This window comes from Hipposideros armiger, unplaced genomic scaffold (genome assembly GCF_001890085.2).
Source record: "Hipposideros armiger isolate ML-2016 unplaced genomic scaffold, ASM189008v1 scaffold_210, whole genome shotgun sequence".
Classification (NCBI taxonomy): domain Eukaryota; kingdom Metazoa; phylum Chordata; class Mammalia; order Chiroptera; family Hipposideridae; genus Hipposideros; species Hipposideros armiger.
The window spans coordinates 65,251-83,009 of record NW_017731560.1 but is presented as its reverse complement, the minus strand read 5'-3'; the positions used below and the strand labels follow the sequence as shown (position 1 = coordinate 83,009).

At 38.5% G+C, this 17,759-nt stretch overlaps 1 protein-coding gene across 1 annotated transcript in view; it reads left to right on the top strand.

Moving 5' to 3' along the window:
• SMARCA1 (SNF2 related chromatin remodeling ATPase 1) overlaps positions 1–17,759 on the top strand; it is a 99,485-nt gene that overhangs the window by 56,738 nt on the left and 24,988 nt on the right. Inside the window, exon 20 of the mRNA XM_019653914.1 lies at positions 14,710–14,826. Coding sequence (XP_019509459.1) covers positions 14,710–14,826 — 117 coding nt within the window. The remainder of the gene's footprint in view (positions 1–14,709; positions 14,827–17,759) is intronic.

The following is a 17,759-nucleotide window of genomic DNA, read 5'->3' as shown; positions in this document are numbered from 1 at the left end:
TGGGCTTGCTTTGCTGTTCTTTCTCCAGTTCCCTTAGGTGTAAAGATAATCGGTTGATATGAGATTGTTCTTGTTTCTTTAGCTAGGCCTGCATTACTATGAATTTTCCTCTTAGGACTGCTTTCCCTGCATCCCATAGATTTTGAGTTGTTGTGTATTCATTGTCATTTGTCTTGAGATAGCTTTTGATTTCTTCCTTGATCTCAGTTTTGACCCACTCGCTATCTAGTAGCATGTTACTCTGCCTTCATGTATTTGTGTGCTTTCTGGTTTTTTTTCTTATAATTGATTTCTAGTTTCACAGCATTGTTGTCAGAGAAGATGTTTGATATGATTTCAGTCTTTTTAAATTTATTGAGTCTTGTTTTGTGTCCTAACATGTGGTCTATCTTGGAAAATGTTCCATGTGCACTTGAGAAGAATGCATATTCTGTTGCTTTGGGGGGAAATGCTCTAAAAATATGCATTAAATTCAGCTGGTCTCAAGTGTCATTTAAGGCCACTGTTTCCATGTTGATTTTCTGTCTGGAGGTTCTGTCGATTGGTGACAATGAGGTGTTAAATTCCCCTAGTAAGGTAGTGTTACTATTGATCTCTGTCTTTATGTCTGTCAAAATCTGTTGTATATATTTAGGAGCTCCTATGTTGGATGCAGAGATGTTCACTAGGGTTATGTCCTCTTGTTGAATCGATCCTTTTATTATTATGTAGTGTTCTTCTTTGTCTTTTATTGTAGTCTTCATTTTAAAGCCTATTTTGTCTGAAATAAGTATTGCTACTCCAGCTTTTTTCTCATTTTCAGTTGCGTTAAATATCTTATTCCATCCCTTTTCTTTCAGTCTGTGTGTGTCTTTTGATCTGAGATAAGTCTTTTGTAAACAGCTTATGTCTGGGTCCTGTTTTCTTATCCACTCAGCCACTCTATGTCTTTTGATTGGAGTATTTAATCCATTCACATTTAAAGTGATTATTGATAGGTGCATATTTATTGCCATTTTGTTATTTGTATTTCTCATCTTCCTGGGTTAGCTTTTCTCCCCTTTCTTCTGTTTAAAAAAGCCCTGTTAACATTTCCTGCAATGCTGGCTTGGTGGTAATGAATTCCTTAAGCTTATTCTTTTCTGAGATGCTTTTTATCTCTCTTTCAATTTTAAGTGATAGCCGTGCTGGGTAGAGCAAACTTGGTTGTACGTTTTTATTTTGCATCACTTTGAATATTTCCTGCCACTCCCTTCTGGCCTGCAGAGTTTGTGTAGAAAAGTTAGCTGTTAGTCTTATAGGAGTTATTTTGTATGTAACCTGCTATCTTGCTCTTGCTGCTTTTAGGATTCTGTCTTTGTCTTTAGCCTTTGCCATTTTTACTATGATGTGTCTTGGTGTGGACCTGTTTGGGTTCAGCTTATTTGGAACTCTCTGCACTTCCTGGGCTTATATGTGGATTTCCTTCACCAGGGTAGGGAAATTCTCAGTCATTATTTCTTCAAATACATTCTCGATCCCTTGCTTCTTCTCTTCTCCTTCTGGTATTACTATGATGTGAATATTGTTGCACTTGATGTTGTCCAACAGGTCTCTTAAACTATTTTCATTTTTTTCTCTTTTCTTTTAGTTCCAAATGGGTGATTTCTGCAATTTTGTCTCCTAAATCACTAATCAGATCCTTTGCTTCCTCTAATATACTAGTGATTCCTTCGAGTGTGTTCTTCATTTCAGTTATTGTATTCTTATTTCTAACTGGTTGTTTTGTATGATTTCTGTATCCTTCTTTATGTCCTCCCTATGTTTCTTGAACATTCTTATTATCAGTGTTCTAAACTCTGTCTCTGAAAGGTTGGATACCTCTGTTTCATTTAGTTCCATTTCTTGAGGTTTTTTCTGATCTTTTACTTGGGACATGTTTGTTTGTTTCTTCATTCTGGCTGTCACTCTGATTGCTTCAATGTATTAGATCACCTGGAAAGAAAGAAAAAAAGAAAGAAAAAGAAAAAAGAGAAAAAGGATAAAAAAGAAAAACGAAAAAAAAAAGGGGAGGGGCTCTCTGCCCTCTTTATTCTGCAGACCACTTACTCAGCACTAGCGAGACTCTGGACGACTCAGCACCAGCTGTTGTGGGGAAGGGCTCAGTGCATCATGCGCTGACCTCCCTCTAGACTTGAACTGAGCTTCCCACAATTAGTTGCTGTGTGCTCTGGAACAGTGTTCACCAAAAATCCTCACAGGGTGTTGCGGGCTCTCTCGTGCTGCAAAAAAACCCTCTGTGGCCTGCGGAGGTAGGGTCCAGGGACCAGGGACTCAGAGTGCCCCTGGCAACACAGCTCTAGGTGGGGGGGCAGGCCCCCAAGGCACCTCAGGATGTGGTCAGTTGCCCCCACCAAGTCAGAGCAGCATGCACTCCTGCATCGGTAACCAGCCCGCACAAACTCACCAGGAAAGCCCCAACTGAATCACTCAGGTGCACAGCTCACGTCTCTATACCCCCAGGGAAACTCCCAGTCTCAGCCTGTCCCAATCAGCCGCTCGCAGATGAGCCTGAGCAGCCTGACAGCCAATTGCCACCCAGGCAACTCTGCATGTGCAGTGCTGAAATAGGGGTTTTACTGCAATTCGCATACTCCCGGGTCTCAATAAGCAGTCTGTCAGAGTCGGAGCACACCTGCCATGCATATCCCTGGCTACGCAACACAAGCAGTGCAGAGGGTGGGGATCGAAGGCCGCACACACATGCGTGCACACACACATACATGCACTCCCACACTCCTGCGCCAATTCCAGCCGACCAATGCAGTCCCAGACCTGAGCCTCTGTGGGAGGGCCCAGCCCTGAAAAAATGGTGCCCTCCTGTGCACTACTCGTGTGCAAGCTCCACACCAGGGGAACAATGGTCCCCAAAACCTCCAGCTCCTGTGCCAAAGGCACTCAGTTCAGTCCTTCCCGGAGGCTCCTGGGCCCCGCTCACACAGCTACTCCCTCCACCAGGAACTGGGTGAGTGCTCACCAGAGAGCGAGTCGGTTTGCTGGCTCCACTGGTTCTCTAGCTGTCCCCAGCCTCATCGAGTTGAGCAAAGATAGTCCTCACTAATTTCTACTGCCAGCTATCATAGAACTCCTCTTCCCGGCAAAGTAACTCGGGTGGTGAGTGCGGTGTGGGGCCGGAGGGTCTCTCCCCCAACTGGAGAAACCTCCCCTCTGCTGAGGTGTCCCTCACGGGGTTCGCCCTCTCTCGTCTCCGTCCCTCCTACCAGACTTGACGTGGCCTCCTCTTTAAGTCCTTTGTTTAGAGGTTCTGCTCATCTAGTGTCCAGGGAACTTCCGAGATTGAATATCTTACAAATTATTTGTAATTTTGTGTGATCCTGGGAGGCAGTCGGCACAGCGTCTGTCTATTCCGCCATCTTACTGGAAGTATGGCACACTTTAAAACACACCTTCTCTCAGCTGTAGCTCATTCACAACTGACTGCACTGCACATGTTGAAACTTGTCACACACTATTGCTAGGTTTGATGTGCCACTTCTGGTATTGAAGATATCTAGCTTTCCGTTGGATGGTGCTCAGCAGGAGAATTCACCGTATTTTGTGATCAGGACAGAAAGGCTCCATTTCACACATCACTTCTGGTATGGCAATTTCTCTCAAATAAGAACATTATGGTGTGTCTTCATCCACTGTATTCATTGGATCTCGCACCATGAGGCTTCTGGCTCTTCCCCAAAGTCAAAATGATTCAGGACATGGAGGCAGCAATGACAGCACAACTGAAGACACTCACGATAGAGGACTTCAGAACTTCTTCAGAAAGTGGCAAGGAAAGCGGGATACGTGTGTTCAAAGCCAGGGGGAGTACTTTGAGGAGGTTTAATGGCAATGTGTCTCTTACTGTGATAATTTTTTTAAGTGGTGAAAGAGCAGTTTATTAGAAGAAAAAGTACACTTCAAAGAAATAGAAGTGGGCCCAAGCAAAGAGCAGTGGCTTAAGGGTCTGTTATTAGAAGAGAAAGTATACTCCAAAGAGTTTGGAGTGGGCTGAGCAAAAGAAGGAGCTCAAAAGTGTACTGTGATAATTTTTTTTTAGCTGAGCCATCCTGCCACCTGCTGGCATCTCAGCGGCAGCTCCACCTGGGCCGGGCATCGAACCGCTGTTGCTCAGAGCTCAAACTATTGAGTGAGCTCTTAACCAACTGAGCTACTTGGCTAGCCCTAATAATTTTTTATTTAAACATTCACCACATGTCTTGATTGCACCTCGTAAATAGGAGCAAGAAACTTAAGGTGAATATAAGTAGTCCATTATAATCTGGTTAGGGAAAGTGATTAAATTTAAATGTATTTAACTAGCAGGACTGAATAAAATCCTTCTTAGGAAGTTGTAGAAGAGTACTGTAACCATGGTTGAACGTTTAGACCAGGCATTAAATAGTTTCAAAGAAAGAGAAAACAGTGATATGCCAGAAGAAACAGGAAAGCTATAGGTCCAAAATGTAGAATAAAAATAGTAAAATTAATAAAATAGTTAATAAGATTTAATGAGGTAAACAAATATATATTATCCCACTAAGGGTTATAAAAGCTTTAGGTTTAGACATTATGGTATTTTCTGTTACTTTTATTGACTGTTATTAGTGAGACTTTAGAGGAAAATGAATTGAAATGTTAGACTCAGTCATCAACCAAATATCTATGTAGAGCATTTTATAGCTTATAAAATGCTGTACCACACACTTCATTTGTTTCCTAACAACCCTGTGAGATAGGTGTTATTATCACCCCTATGTAATAGGTGAGGAAACTGAAGTTCAGAGAGGTTAAATGACTTGTTCAAGGTCACATAACTAACCGAATTGCCAAGGGTGTTGGTCTTAAATCCAGATTCTCGATGTTCAAATGCTATGCTCTTTCCACTCAGACATTCTGGGCTATTTCTGCATGTGACATGCTTCTTTCTGCAGCCCTAAATAAGGACGGCATTTACAGTGGTGTGACATGCTGTTTGGGAGGTGAGCCAAGTGGTATTCAGTAGCAGCAAGAAAAAAAATCATCTCAGCTGATAGGACTGTTTATGTTCCTTTTTTGGAGGTACTGAAATTCTTCCCTGTGATAATACAGTGCCCACCAAATTCTAGCCATATCTTTGCTTTTAATGTGAACAGTGCCTTTCATTACAGGCAGTCTGTGGTTAGGAGTGACGTCTCACAATGACTGGTTGGGTGGTGGCCAACTGGAAGGAGATGGAGGAGAGAGGAAACCTTAGAAGAGGGAGGGATGACGGGCCAGCTATGAAGGGTGATAGGAAGGAGGAAAGCATTAAGAAGGGAGGAAAGGGATGAATGAGGAGAGGAAAGATGGCACGGAGTTCATGCTATGGCACCTTACTATTTTCTATTCCTCACCTCCCAGAAAGAAGCAACAGGAGAGATAGAGTGAGAGAAAGCAGGGCATCCCCCCATTTAACATATATTTATTGAGTATTCCTCTGTGTCAGGTCCTATGCTAAGCACTGGGGATAAAGTGGTAAGAGTGCATGGAACTTATGTTGTAGTGAAAACAGACATTAAGCAGATACCACAGAGTAATGACATTGTTATTTGTGTGTTTCATTGCTTGTAAAGGGCACTTACAAGGGAGCATAACATGGGTATCTAATGTGGACTTCAAGATCAAGGTAGTGAGTGGTCCCTTAGGAAGCGTCATTTAAGCTGAGATCAGAGAGATGCACAGGAATTAGCCAAGTGCAGTGTGGGAGAGAAGAGCTCAGTGTGGCAGAGAAGATGGTAGTGGGTTGGAGTAGAGGAGGTGAATGGGGTGAGGTTAGGGGAGGAGGAGAAGGGGGGAGGATTGATTCCCCTACCACTCTACTCCTAGCCTGTATTCTCTTCAGCCCCATCCCAGATTACCTCTGTATCTTAAGACTTGCCTTGATCCTCTGTATGCATATTTAGCTGAGGATTTATAAGACAAATAAGAATACATTCTGGATGTTAATTCTTTCCAAACCTTGACTCTTCCAGTTTGTACCAGAAGCTGCAGACCTAAGCTGAGGCGGGTGCTTTAATTGGCTGGGTTGCATGTTTGAGTTCAGAGTACAGACATAAGAGCATGGCATGTTAATTATCTACAAAAGCTTCCTTTCAAGGATAATGTGATATTGATAACTGTTAGACCTGTCTTCTCATGGACATATAGCATTGATTCCCTCCATCATTTGTCCAGAAAACTCACCGGAGCCACAAATGAATGGAGCAATAGTTTATTCTCAGATGAGCAGAACTGCTGTATGTAGTACAGTTACTTGGTATTCTCTAAGCACAGTTAGGTTCTCAAAAAGGGACACCTTTCCCCCTTTCTGCTTAAATAATTGTTAGCCCAGGGAAGAGAGGTGTTGTCTATATCTGGGGGCACTGTTGTGCACAGTACAATTATTGTCTATTTTGAGTCCCCCATAGTGAGGGGCTCAGTAGTTTTGAAACAGCTGGGAAAGAGCATTTTTCCTGAGGGCCTGCTTATTTGCATTTTTATTTTCTATTTGTTCCCCTTCCCAATATTCAGTACAACAAGGTCACAGCAATATTGCTGATAAGATCTGTAGTTGTGTTTTATTTGAGGCTGAGAGAAATATTGGTTTGTTTTGCCCTAACCATTTGGTGGATAGCAGTGCATATGTGCAAATTCTCCCCGCTGTCTGAACTTTGACCTTGTTGCAAGTTAGACATTCAGAAGCTTAGTTGCTCTTGCAACTTAAAGGAGTTACTTAATGCATTTAATCACTAGTTCATTAAAATCTTTACATTGGAAGAGATGACTTAATTGAAATTTCAATTGCAGAATAAAAAAATCTGGCGTTTAGAAATTCCTCGGAATCTAAGACCTGGCGTGAAAGAGTTTGTCCATACTTGAAGCTGAAGAAAGCTGTAGAACATACTAACATTTATCTTCAATAAAAAATTCTTTAGAGATGGATATAAACATTTGATAAATTGAGGAAGTTCCATAAATTTTGTGAATTTTGGTAATGTGTCATTGTGGGCCATCTGTTCTGCAGTGGTAGAAGTAAAATCCAGTGAGCTGATTTCAGGTACTGCTTTCATTTTGTGTGCTGTCACATTTAATTCAATATTCCATATTTCTATGAAATGCTTGCTAAAACTCCTAAGAAACAAAACCAAAAAAAAAGTTTTTACTTTTCCACAGAACAGCTCTTAATCACAAATTCCTTAGGGTCTGACTAGAAATCCACATAGTAACTGAGACGTTTCCTTTTGAAAGATAACTTTTTGTATATTGTAATTATATTAAGTGTTGCTGGGGACCATCAGTAAGACGTATAGTATGAATACATGAGATACCTTTGAGGAATCTGTTTAGTACTATCAGTTTAAAATTTGTCTACTTAATGCTTTTTTAATCAACAATTACTTTATTTTTGAGCCCTAAAATTTAAAGATTTTAAATATAATGTGGTTGCTATTGCAATCTTAAAATTTATAAGATACAGTAGGCTTGACATTCAGGAGGGTTATGTTCTGAGATCTTCATGAATTCCCTAATTCTTGAATATGGAAATACTTCATGTTTCCTAAGTATGTTTTCATGACACAAGTTAATCATCTCTTCAGTATTAGCTAGTTTTATATTTTACTTAATAAACATTAAGAAAAGTTGCATGTACATGATGACTGGTAGAGGAAAAGAAAGATTCATTCAGATAGGAGTACTGGGCTGTTTTCTAGTTCTCAAATCTGGCTTTGTGTCACTATGATCTTGGGAACTGAAAAAAATACAGATCCTTAGGCTTTCTCTCAGATTCATTAATTCAGAATTGATCTGACTGGTAGGTAACTAGCCAGATAGCTGTAGTTCTTTTTATTTTTTGTATATTTTAATTAAAATATAGCTAACATACAATATTATATTAATTTCCAGCATACACCAGTTATTCAACATTTATATACCTAAAGAAGTGATCACCATTAAGTCCAGCAACCATCTGACACTGTACCACACTATCACAATATTATTGACTATATTCCCTGTGCTGTGCATTACATCCCCATGACTTATTTGTTTTATACATGTAAATTTGAACCTCTTATTCACCTTCACCTTCTCCCCACCCTTTTCAATTTTTCAATTACTGTTGACATTCAATATTATTTTCATTTCAGGTGTACAGCATCGTGGTTTAAGAAGTGATCCCCCTGAATCATTTAGTACCCACCTTGTGCATAGTTATACATAGTTATTACCATATTATTGACTATGTTCCCTATGCTTTACTTTACATCCCCATGACAATTTTGTAACCACCAATTTGTACTTAATCCCATCACCTCTTTCACCCTGCCCCCCAGGTCCCCTCTCATCTATCACCCAAATAAATCTAGTACCCATCTGACATCATAAATAGTTATTACAATATTACTGACTGTATTCCATGTGCTATACCCTACATCCCCATGACTACTGTATAACAAATTTGTACTTCTTAAACCCTTCCCCTTTTTCAACCACCTCTCCCAATACCTCTCCATCTGGCAACTATCAAAATGTTCTCTGCATCTGAGTTTGTTTCTGTTTTGTTTATTTTGTTATTTGAATTGCACAAATAAGCAAAATCACATTGCATTTGTCTTTCTCTAACTGACATAAGCCACTCAGCACAATACCCTCCAGGCCCATCCGTGCTGCTACATCCATTGCCTTCCCTGGACGAGCAACGTTCCATTGCATATATGCACCACCTCCTCTTGATCCATTCATCCAGGCTGCCTCCACATCTTGATCATTGTAAACAATGCTGCAATGAACATATGGATGCACATGTCCCCTTGAAATTGCGTTTTGGTTTTCCTTGGTAAATACCCAGAAGTGGGATTACTGGATCCTTCTTTGTCTCTTATTATAATCTGTGTTTAAATTCTATTTTGTCAGTATAAGTATTGCTACTCCAGCTTTTGTTTGTTTGTGTGTTTCCATTTTCATGAAATCTTTTTTTACCTCTTTACTTTCAGTATGTGTGTGTCTTTCAATCTGAAGTGAGTTTCTTGTAGGCAGCATATATAAGGATCCTGTTTTCTTATCCATTCAACCACCCTATCATTGGTTTGGAGCATTTAACTTATTTATTGAAAATAATGGTTGACAGATATGTAGTTATTGCCATTTTACATCTCACACACACACACACACACACACACACACACATTTCATCTTAAAGAAGTCTCTACTTGTAATACTGGTTTGGTGGTGATGAACTCCTTTAGCTTTTTCTTGTCTGGGAAGCTCATTACATGTCCTTTGATTCTATTGTAAGTGATAGCTTTGTCAGGTCAACAAATCTTTGTTGTAGGTCCTTGCTTTTCAACACTTTGAATATCTTGTGTCAGTCTCCTCTGGCCTGCAAAGTTTCTGTTGAGAAATCAGCTGATAATCTTATGGGAGCTCCCTTATAAGTAAATAGTTGCCATTTCTTGCTGCTTTTAGGATTCTCTCTTTGTCTTTCAACTTTGGATTTTTAATTATAATATGTCTTGGTGTGGGCCTCTTTCAGTTCATCTTGTTTGAGAGTCTCTGTGCTTCCTGGGCTTCTATGTATATTTCCTTCACCAGGTAAGGGAAGTTTTCCATCATTATTTCTTCAAATAGGTTTTCAATTCCTTGTGCTCTCTTTTATTTTTCTGTTACCTCTATGATGAGAATGTTGGCATGCTTGATGTTGTGCCAGAGGCCCCTTTAACTATCCTTATTTTTTTGGATTTTTTTTCTGTTCTGTTCCAACCAGCGATTGGAACTATGCCTCTGGTAGATTGCTTGTCTTCGTTTTGTTTGGTTCTTTTTCTGAAGTTTTGTTCTGTTCTTTTTTGGGGGACATGTTTATTTGTCTCCCCATTTTGGCTGTATCCCTGTATTTGTTTCTATGTATTAGGTAGACCTACTATGCCTTCTGGTCTTAGTAGAGTGGCCTTGTGTAGTAGGTGTCCTGTGGAGCCTACTAGCTCAGTCTCCCTGGTCACCAGAGCTGGGTGCTCCAGGTGCGTTCTTTGTGTGGGTTGTGTGTGCCTTCCTGTTGTAGTGGGGCCTTGGTTGCTGTTTGCACATCAGTGAGAGGGATTGACCTTCGGGCTGATTGGTTGTAAGGACTGACTTGACTGCAGTGGAGGACGTCTTGTGCAGGGGTTGACCCTATGGAACAGGATTTGCTTTAGCAGGGCTCTGGTGCCCGCCCAGTCTGCTTTTTGGGTATGTCGTTCTTGGAGGTGGCTGGGTGATGCTCCGACTCTTTCCAAAGCTGGCCACTGGGCATGCCAGCCCCACAGCTTCCTGGGAGAGGCCGAACCGCAGGCCATGTTCAGCGGCAGCCTATGCCTTGTATGGGGCCACCTGGCATGAGCCACAAAGCAATCTACAGATGGTCACTACACATGCTGGGCCTGGAGGTGCCTTGAGAGGCCAAGCTATGGACTGAGGCTGGCTACTGCTAGTGCCGGGTTTAGAGTTGCTCAGCAAGAGGTATGGGACACACCAAATCCAGATGCTGTTTGCTTGGGTTTTGTGACCTTTTGAGAGATTTTAGGAGCATCTCCAGCATAAGCCAAGACAGGTCATTTATATGGAAAAGCCACTGGAAGCAGCTTAGGTGTTCCTGAAAGTTGGGTGGGACAGGGTCTTGGGGAATCACCTGGGAGGCTGGATAAATGGAGTTAGCCAGGTTGATGGAGACTCAGGTATGGCGGCTGCCTGCATCTGCACACTGGGAATGGGTAGGGGTCAACAAAGAAACAATGGCTTTGGTCAGCTCCACCATCTGAGAGGAGTTTGCTCCTTAAGCCCTCACCCTAATCCAGCCAATTCAGCTACTCCCCATATGTCCCTGGCACCTTTCGAGCTGCTGCCCCGGCACTGGAGCTCAGAGCGCGTGAGTTCATCAGCAAGTACGTCCATGAGGAGGCCCTTTAAGAGGAGTGCCTGGGCCTCCAGCTGCCCTCCATCTCACTCAGCCACAATCTCTGCTGGTTTTCACAGCCAGAGATTGTGGGGACTTCTTTTTCCAGGCACTGGGACCCTGGTTTGGGAGGCTAGTGTGGGGCTGGGACCCCTCACTCCTCTGAGGGGAACCTCCACAGCTGAGATAGTCCTCCCGATTTTAATGGTCACACATGCGTGTGGAACCAGCCTGTTCCGTGTCTCTGCCCCTCCTACCATTCACGAGGTGGCTTCTTCTTTATAGCCTCAGTTGTAGGGCTTTGGCTCAGCAAGACTTCAGGTGATTCTCAATGGTGGGTGTTGTTTAGTTCAGTTGTAATTTTTATATAGTCCTGAAAGGAGGTAAGCACAGTGCTTACCTACTATGCCATATTGACTGGAAGCCTGTGTACTTAATTCTTATATACCACTTTGTAATCACTCTAGGAAGCTTAATGCTGGTAAGAATCTCAGGAGATGAAAAATGAAAAACTTTTACAAATGATGAATATTAAGAAGGAGATTTTTTGGTAGGATGAGATACCAGAATTTAGAGTCATTATCTAATTCTAACAATTTTATCAAATATGTATTTGAGTAATTTTGAGAATTAAAATAGTAAATGCGACATTGATGAAGTCCTTCTAAAGTTTTCCTGTATTAAAAAATGTGACCAGTGGATCTGGAAAAAGTCTGCAGTGCATCCTAGTGTCTAATCATATGACATAATATTCTGATTTTGCTTATACTGAAGTTCAAGGTGGAAAGCTTTAGTATTGGGGATATCTGCGTAGGAATAAAGAGTTGATTTTGTGTGACTATTTTATCCATTTTCTGTCATAAATTTAGATGCTTATTAAATAACTTCATTTTGTTAAAATATGGTTTCTTGGACATAGAGTTTTGAAGCTATTTGATAGAGAAGTATTTTAAGATTAGAGAGGTTTTTCTCAGTTAAAATTTGAAGCCAAAATAATTTTGTATACGAGCAATTTAAGGAGTCTGTTAAACTTTTAAAGTGATGTCTGTAATTTTTTTAAACATATATACAAAAAGGCTGACATATTGTACCCTGAAAACCCATATACACACCGCATATATTTTCCAATTTATATTTTACTGTATTTGGTTTATCACCTATTTGTCCTATTCTCCAGCCTTCTATCAAATGGATATCCATCTTATTTTTTCATCTATTTCAAAGTTGCAGACATAAGTATATTTCACCCAGAAACACTTCAACATGCATATCATTAGCCAGAGTTCAATATTATTTGAATCTTTTTCAAGGTAAAATATATGTACAGTGAAATGCATAAATCTTAAGTGTTATCATTCGATGTATTTGACAAATGGTTACACTTACATAACTAAAACCTCTGTAAAGATAGAGAACATTACAGTCACCCCAGAGAGTGCCTCTTCTCAGTCAATCCCCATATATACTCCCCAGATATAGCCACTGTTCTGACATTATTTTACTCTATAGATTAGTATTTTTTGTTCTATAATTTCATATAAATGGAATCATACATTATGTATAAGTCTTCTTTTATTTAGCATACTGTTTTTGAGATTCCTTCATGTTGTCCCATTGTCAAGTAGTTCTTTTTTTTTATTGGTAAATACTGTTCCTTTGTAAAGATATAGTACAGTTTGCTTATCCATTCTCTTGTTGATGGACATCTGGCCTGTTTTCTGACTTTTGGATATTATGAATAAAGCAGCTGTGAACATTTGTGTAAAAGTCTTTGTAGAGATTTGTTTTATTTCCTTGGATAAATACTTAGGAATGGAATTGATGGTGTTCCTGTAATTTAAAAATTGAATTTAGCCATTGAAAAAAGCTATTTTTAGTTATGCTTATCACTGGACTACATTTCATTTTTAATTTATGCCTTCTTTTCCATTTCTGTGTGCCATCATCCTAGGCTAGGTGATTATACCTCATTTCTAGATTACAATAGTTTAGCTGGTTCTCTTGCCTCTGGTTACTTCCCCACTTTAATCCATCTAGCAGAAGGCTTAAAGGTGAAAACATTATGTTTTGACACTTTATTTCCTTGCTCAAAAATCTCCAGTGGCTTTCTGTTGCCTGCTGTATAGTTTCCAAAGGCCCTCTAAATCTCTCTCCACCTGTCCTTGTTTCTTATCCCTTCTCAGCATCAACCATATGTGCTCCTTCCTATACATTTCTGCCTTTGTTTGCTCATACTGCTCCTGCCTAAAATACTTTTTCCCTCCTGTCCATGTCTTCAAATCCTTCAATTTCTGAAGATACAGATCAAAATTCCACAACTAGGTTGTGAGCTCCCTCCAGGCAAGGATCATGTCCACTACTTCTTTTATATTTCAATGAATGCCTATTATAGTGCTATAGACATAATCGACATTTAGTGAATACTTAATAATTTGATTTTCTGGTATTGATGATTACAAATTAATCTGTTCTTTTCAGTATTTCTTTTTAGGTTTTATATTTAAGCAACTGTTGAATATAATAGTTTTAAAAGTATTTTTAAGTTGCAAAGATATAGTTTCAAACTCTATGAAGTATATATCAAAAATAGAAAAATGTACTATAATATGTGTTATAATTACATTGTAGTAAAACCATCTGATACCCTAGGGAATGAATCATTTATGATAGGTGTGCATTCCAAACAGTGGAATGCTTACTGTCAACCCTTTTTCTTTTCATGTGTAATGGCATGCTATAAAATGCATTACACAAGTTATATACCTGCCCTCTTAAATCAGTGTGCTGCATCATCACTGCAGATGCACATAGAAATATTGTGAGGCTTTAGACTAAATGACTTAGTTTGTCACTCCATACAATGAATGCTGCTCCGCACTGCTGAACAGTACTGGTTGTCTGTGTTCACTGTAACAAACCAAAGCCCCTGGGGCTACCAGGTGACTGACTACTTCCTTGGAGAGCTAAGGTTTTGTCCTCATTCTTTTGGACTTGAACTCTTTTCTTCTTAGTTGTGAGTGTATTTGCAGCTCTGTACCCAGAACACTATTTATGACTTCTATTGACCATTGCTACTGTAGTCATTTTCCCTTGACTGTGGATCTCATCACAGCTGTTTGTGTGCTCTGCTGCCCCTACAAACATGCACACATGTCCGTGTGTGCACGTGCGCGCGCGCACACACACACACACACACACACATCCTATATTTTTTTGCTTCTCCATTATCCTGTCACTTCTAGACTTTTTGCATTTTATGTGAAGATGCTCTCTCTTTCCATACCCTGGCAGTCAATAAAAGCATAACTTTCCTTTTGCACAGTGAACTGACCAGACCATTGGATGTAGTCTTCAGGTGCATTGCCGCTTCTCTACCCTGGTCTATATTGCTGGATGAAGATGGGCTCTTTCTGTACTGCCAAACTTTTTGTTTCTTCTGGGCTTGAGAATTTATTGTATAATGTTGGTATTGGGGTTAATGACATAATCGTTATTGCCATGTATTACAGTACTAAAAGATATATTTTGTTTTATAGTATAACCAACTCTAAAGTGTAATGTGGCATTGAGCAATGGGTTTGAACTCTAAAATACCAAGTGGTACACTTAACATTTTTATTTTGGTAATATCATGGTAGTAGGAATGTGGAGAAGATTCAGGAATGATTTTATATTGTTTACTGTTGAAATAACTCTAAAGATTGATACATGTATATACACCCTTAATTAATTTTTCCCAACAGTTTACTCATAACTCATCTCTTGATTTATAGGTCCCAAGGAATCCTGATATGCCAAATCCAGCTGTGGCTCAAAGAGAGGAACAAAAAAAGATTGATGGAGCTGAACCTCTTACACCAGAAGAGACTGAAGAAAAGGAAAAACTTCTCACACAAGTAAAATATTTTAAATGGCTGATATACTTCTGGTCAACCAATAGAAAAAAGAAAATATGGATCACTTACTTTTTATTGTATGGACCCAGTACCTTGATTGGACACATTAACACAACTCAGGGATATTTTGTATATGTTTAGAACAAATATCCCTATTTTTATCTATTTCACAGAATATACCCTTTTGGTTTTCTTCTTTCTTTTTTTTTTTTAGCTGAGCCATCCTGCCACCTTTTGGCAGCTCAGCAGCAGCTCAGCTCTGTCCGGGAATCGAACTGGCAACCCTATTGCTCAGAGCTCACACTCTTGAGCGAGCTCTTAACCAACTGAGACACTCAGCCGGCCCCCCTTTTGGAAATACTAGAAAATACAAAAATGAAAAATGTAGGTGTCATTTATTAGAAGACATTGTATTTTATCAATTATAATTAGCTCAGTTAATTCACATGAACCCTGATACACGGTAATTACTAGCATATTTTTGAAAATTTGTATTTATTTTATTGAGTGATGTGAATAGTCTTCTGAAATTATATTCTACTAACCTTTTAATTATAGAATAATTTCATAAATCTCAAAATGCCTTTCATCCTTTCTTGGAAAGAACTTTAGTACAATGATGAGAGATTTCTATAACTCTATTAGGCGATCACTGTATAATTAAAAGCTAACAGTTTCCAAATAGGGAACATTTCTATTTGAACAAAATATTAATGCTTTCTGGTCATTTTTGATTTAATGAATTTTATGACTGTCATACTTACAAAATAACCTATAGAAGATAAAAATGTTATAGCATAAAATACCCTTGCAAAATAATAAACAAAAATGTGTACTCACCTTATTATAGAAAGTTACCAGCAAGATTTATTGGGTTGTCAGAAAAGTCATGATGTATTGTTTCTATGTTTTTCATTGCAAAAGTGCGTCATGACTTATCCGACAACCCAATATTTATTCAGCAAATTCTTTTGAGCAATATGCAAGGCACATTGCTAGGAAATTTTCCACATTAATTATTAAAAGATTGTTTTTATATCTTATTTATTATATAAGTCTTTTCTGTGTTATAGCATGTAATTTTATTGTATGAATTTTTATAAATTATATTCAGAAGTTTTTGAGCCAAATGCCTGGAAGTCATAAAGTTTAGTTTGAAAAATAGTTGCAGTTGGCTGAATATTAGGACTTACCACAAAAGAAAACATTTAAATATCCATGTTTTATTTTCAGAATTTATTCCCTGAACACAAAAATAAAGTTATGATATTAGAATACTACTTGGCTTGCAATATATTGTGAATGTTCAATATATTGTGAATACACAGTCTCAAATGAGAAATTGCTATAGTTTGTAATTAGAAGTAAAGTAAAATGTTTTGCCCCTCTTAGTAGTTTAATTCACCTTTAATCATCTTTATCTGCTGTGCTAAATAATTATTTTTAAAAAAACTTCAATTTATTTAAACAAAAGAAACAAAAACAAAAATAGTTTACCCATTTTCCCTACTCCTCACCCTGCCTCTGGCAGCCACCACCGTTCTCTGCATATATGAGCTTAGTTTTTGTTGTTGTTGTTGTTGTTGTTGTTGTTGTTTTGTTTTTGTTTTAGATTCTACATATAAGGGAAATCATACAGCATTTGTCTTTCTCTGACTTATTTTACTTAGCATAATGCCCTCGAAGTCCATCCATGTTGTTACAAATGGCAAGAGTTCATTCTTTTATGGTTGAATAATCTCCTATTGTGTGTGTGTGTGTGTGTGTGTGTCACAATTTCTTTGCCAATTCATCCTTCAATAGAAATTTAGATTGTTTCCATATTTTTGCTATTATAAATAATGCTGCAGTGAACATAGGTGTGCATATGTCTTTTGGAATGAGTGTTTTCATTTTTTTCGGATAAATAATCAGAAGTAGAATTGCTGGATAATGTGGTAGTTCTACTTGTAAATTTTTTAGGAATCCCCATACTGTTTTCTGTAGTGGCTGCACCAGTTTACACTCGTATTAACAGTGCATAATTTTCCCTTTTCTCTACATCCTTCCTTGCCAACACTTATTTCTAGTCTTTTTGAAAATAACCATACTAACAGTCGTGAGGTGATATCTCCTTATGGTTTTGATTTGCGTTTTCCTGATGACTAATGACAGTGAGCATATTTTCATGTACATTTTGGCCCTCTATATGTCTTCTTTAGAAAAAATGTCTATGCGGATTTTCTGCCTATTTTTTAATTGGATTTTTTTTTATTAAAGTTTATTGGGGGTGACAATGGTTAGTAAAGTTACACAGGTTTCAGGATTTTTTTTTTTTGCTGATGAGTTGTATGAGTTTTCTATATATTTTGGATATTAGCTCCTTATCAAATATATGACTTACAAATATTTTCTCCCACTTAGTAGGTTACCTTTTCGTTTTGCTGATGGTTTCCTTTGCTGTGCAAAAGCTTTTTATTTTGATGTAGCACCACTTGTTTATTTTTGCTTTTGTTCCTTTTGCTTTTGGTGTCAGATTAAAAAAAATCATCTCCAAGACCTATGTCAACAAGCTTATCACTTATATATTCTTTTAGGAGTTTTCTGATTTCAGAACTTATGTTCAAGTCTAATTCATTTTGAGACAATTTTTGTATATGATGTAAGTTGGTGGTTCAGTTTCATTCTTCTGCATGTGATTATCCAATTTTCCCAACATCATATGTTGAAGAGACTGTCCTTTTCCCATTCTATATTCTTGACTCATTTGTCATAAATTAATTGACCATATATCCATGAGCAAGAACTCATGGCAATACAAAAGAACAAAATGTGGGGTCATCTGAAATCTTTATTAACTAAAGTGTAGGGATAGAGTTGTGCACTATTGATGGTATCACATTTATGTGGGTTGGGTATTGAGTGGAAAACAAATTCTTTTTTTTTTT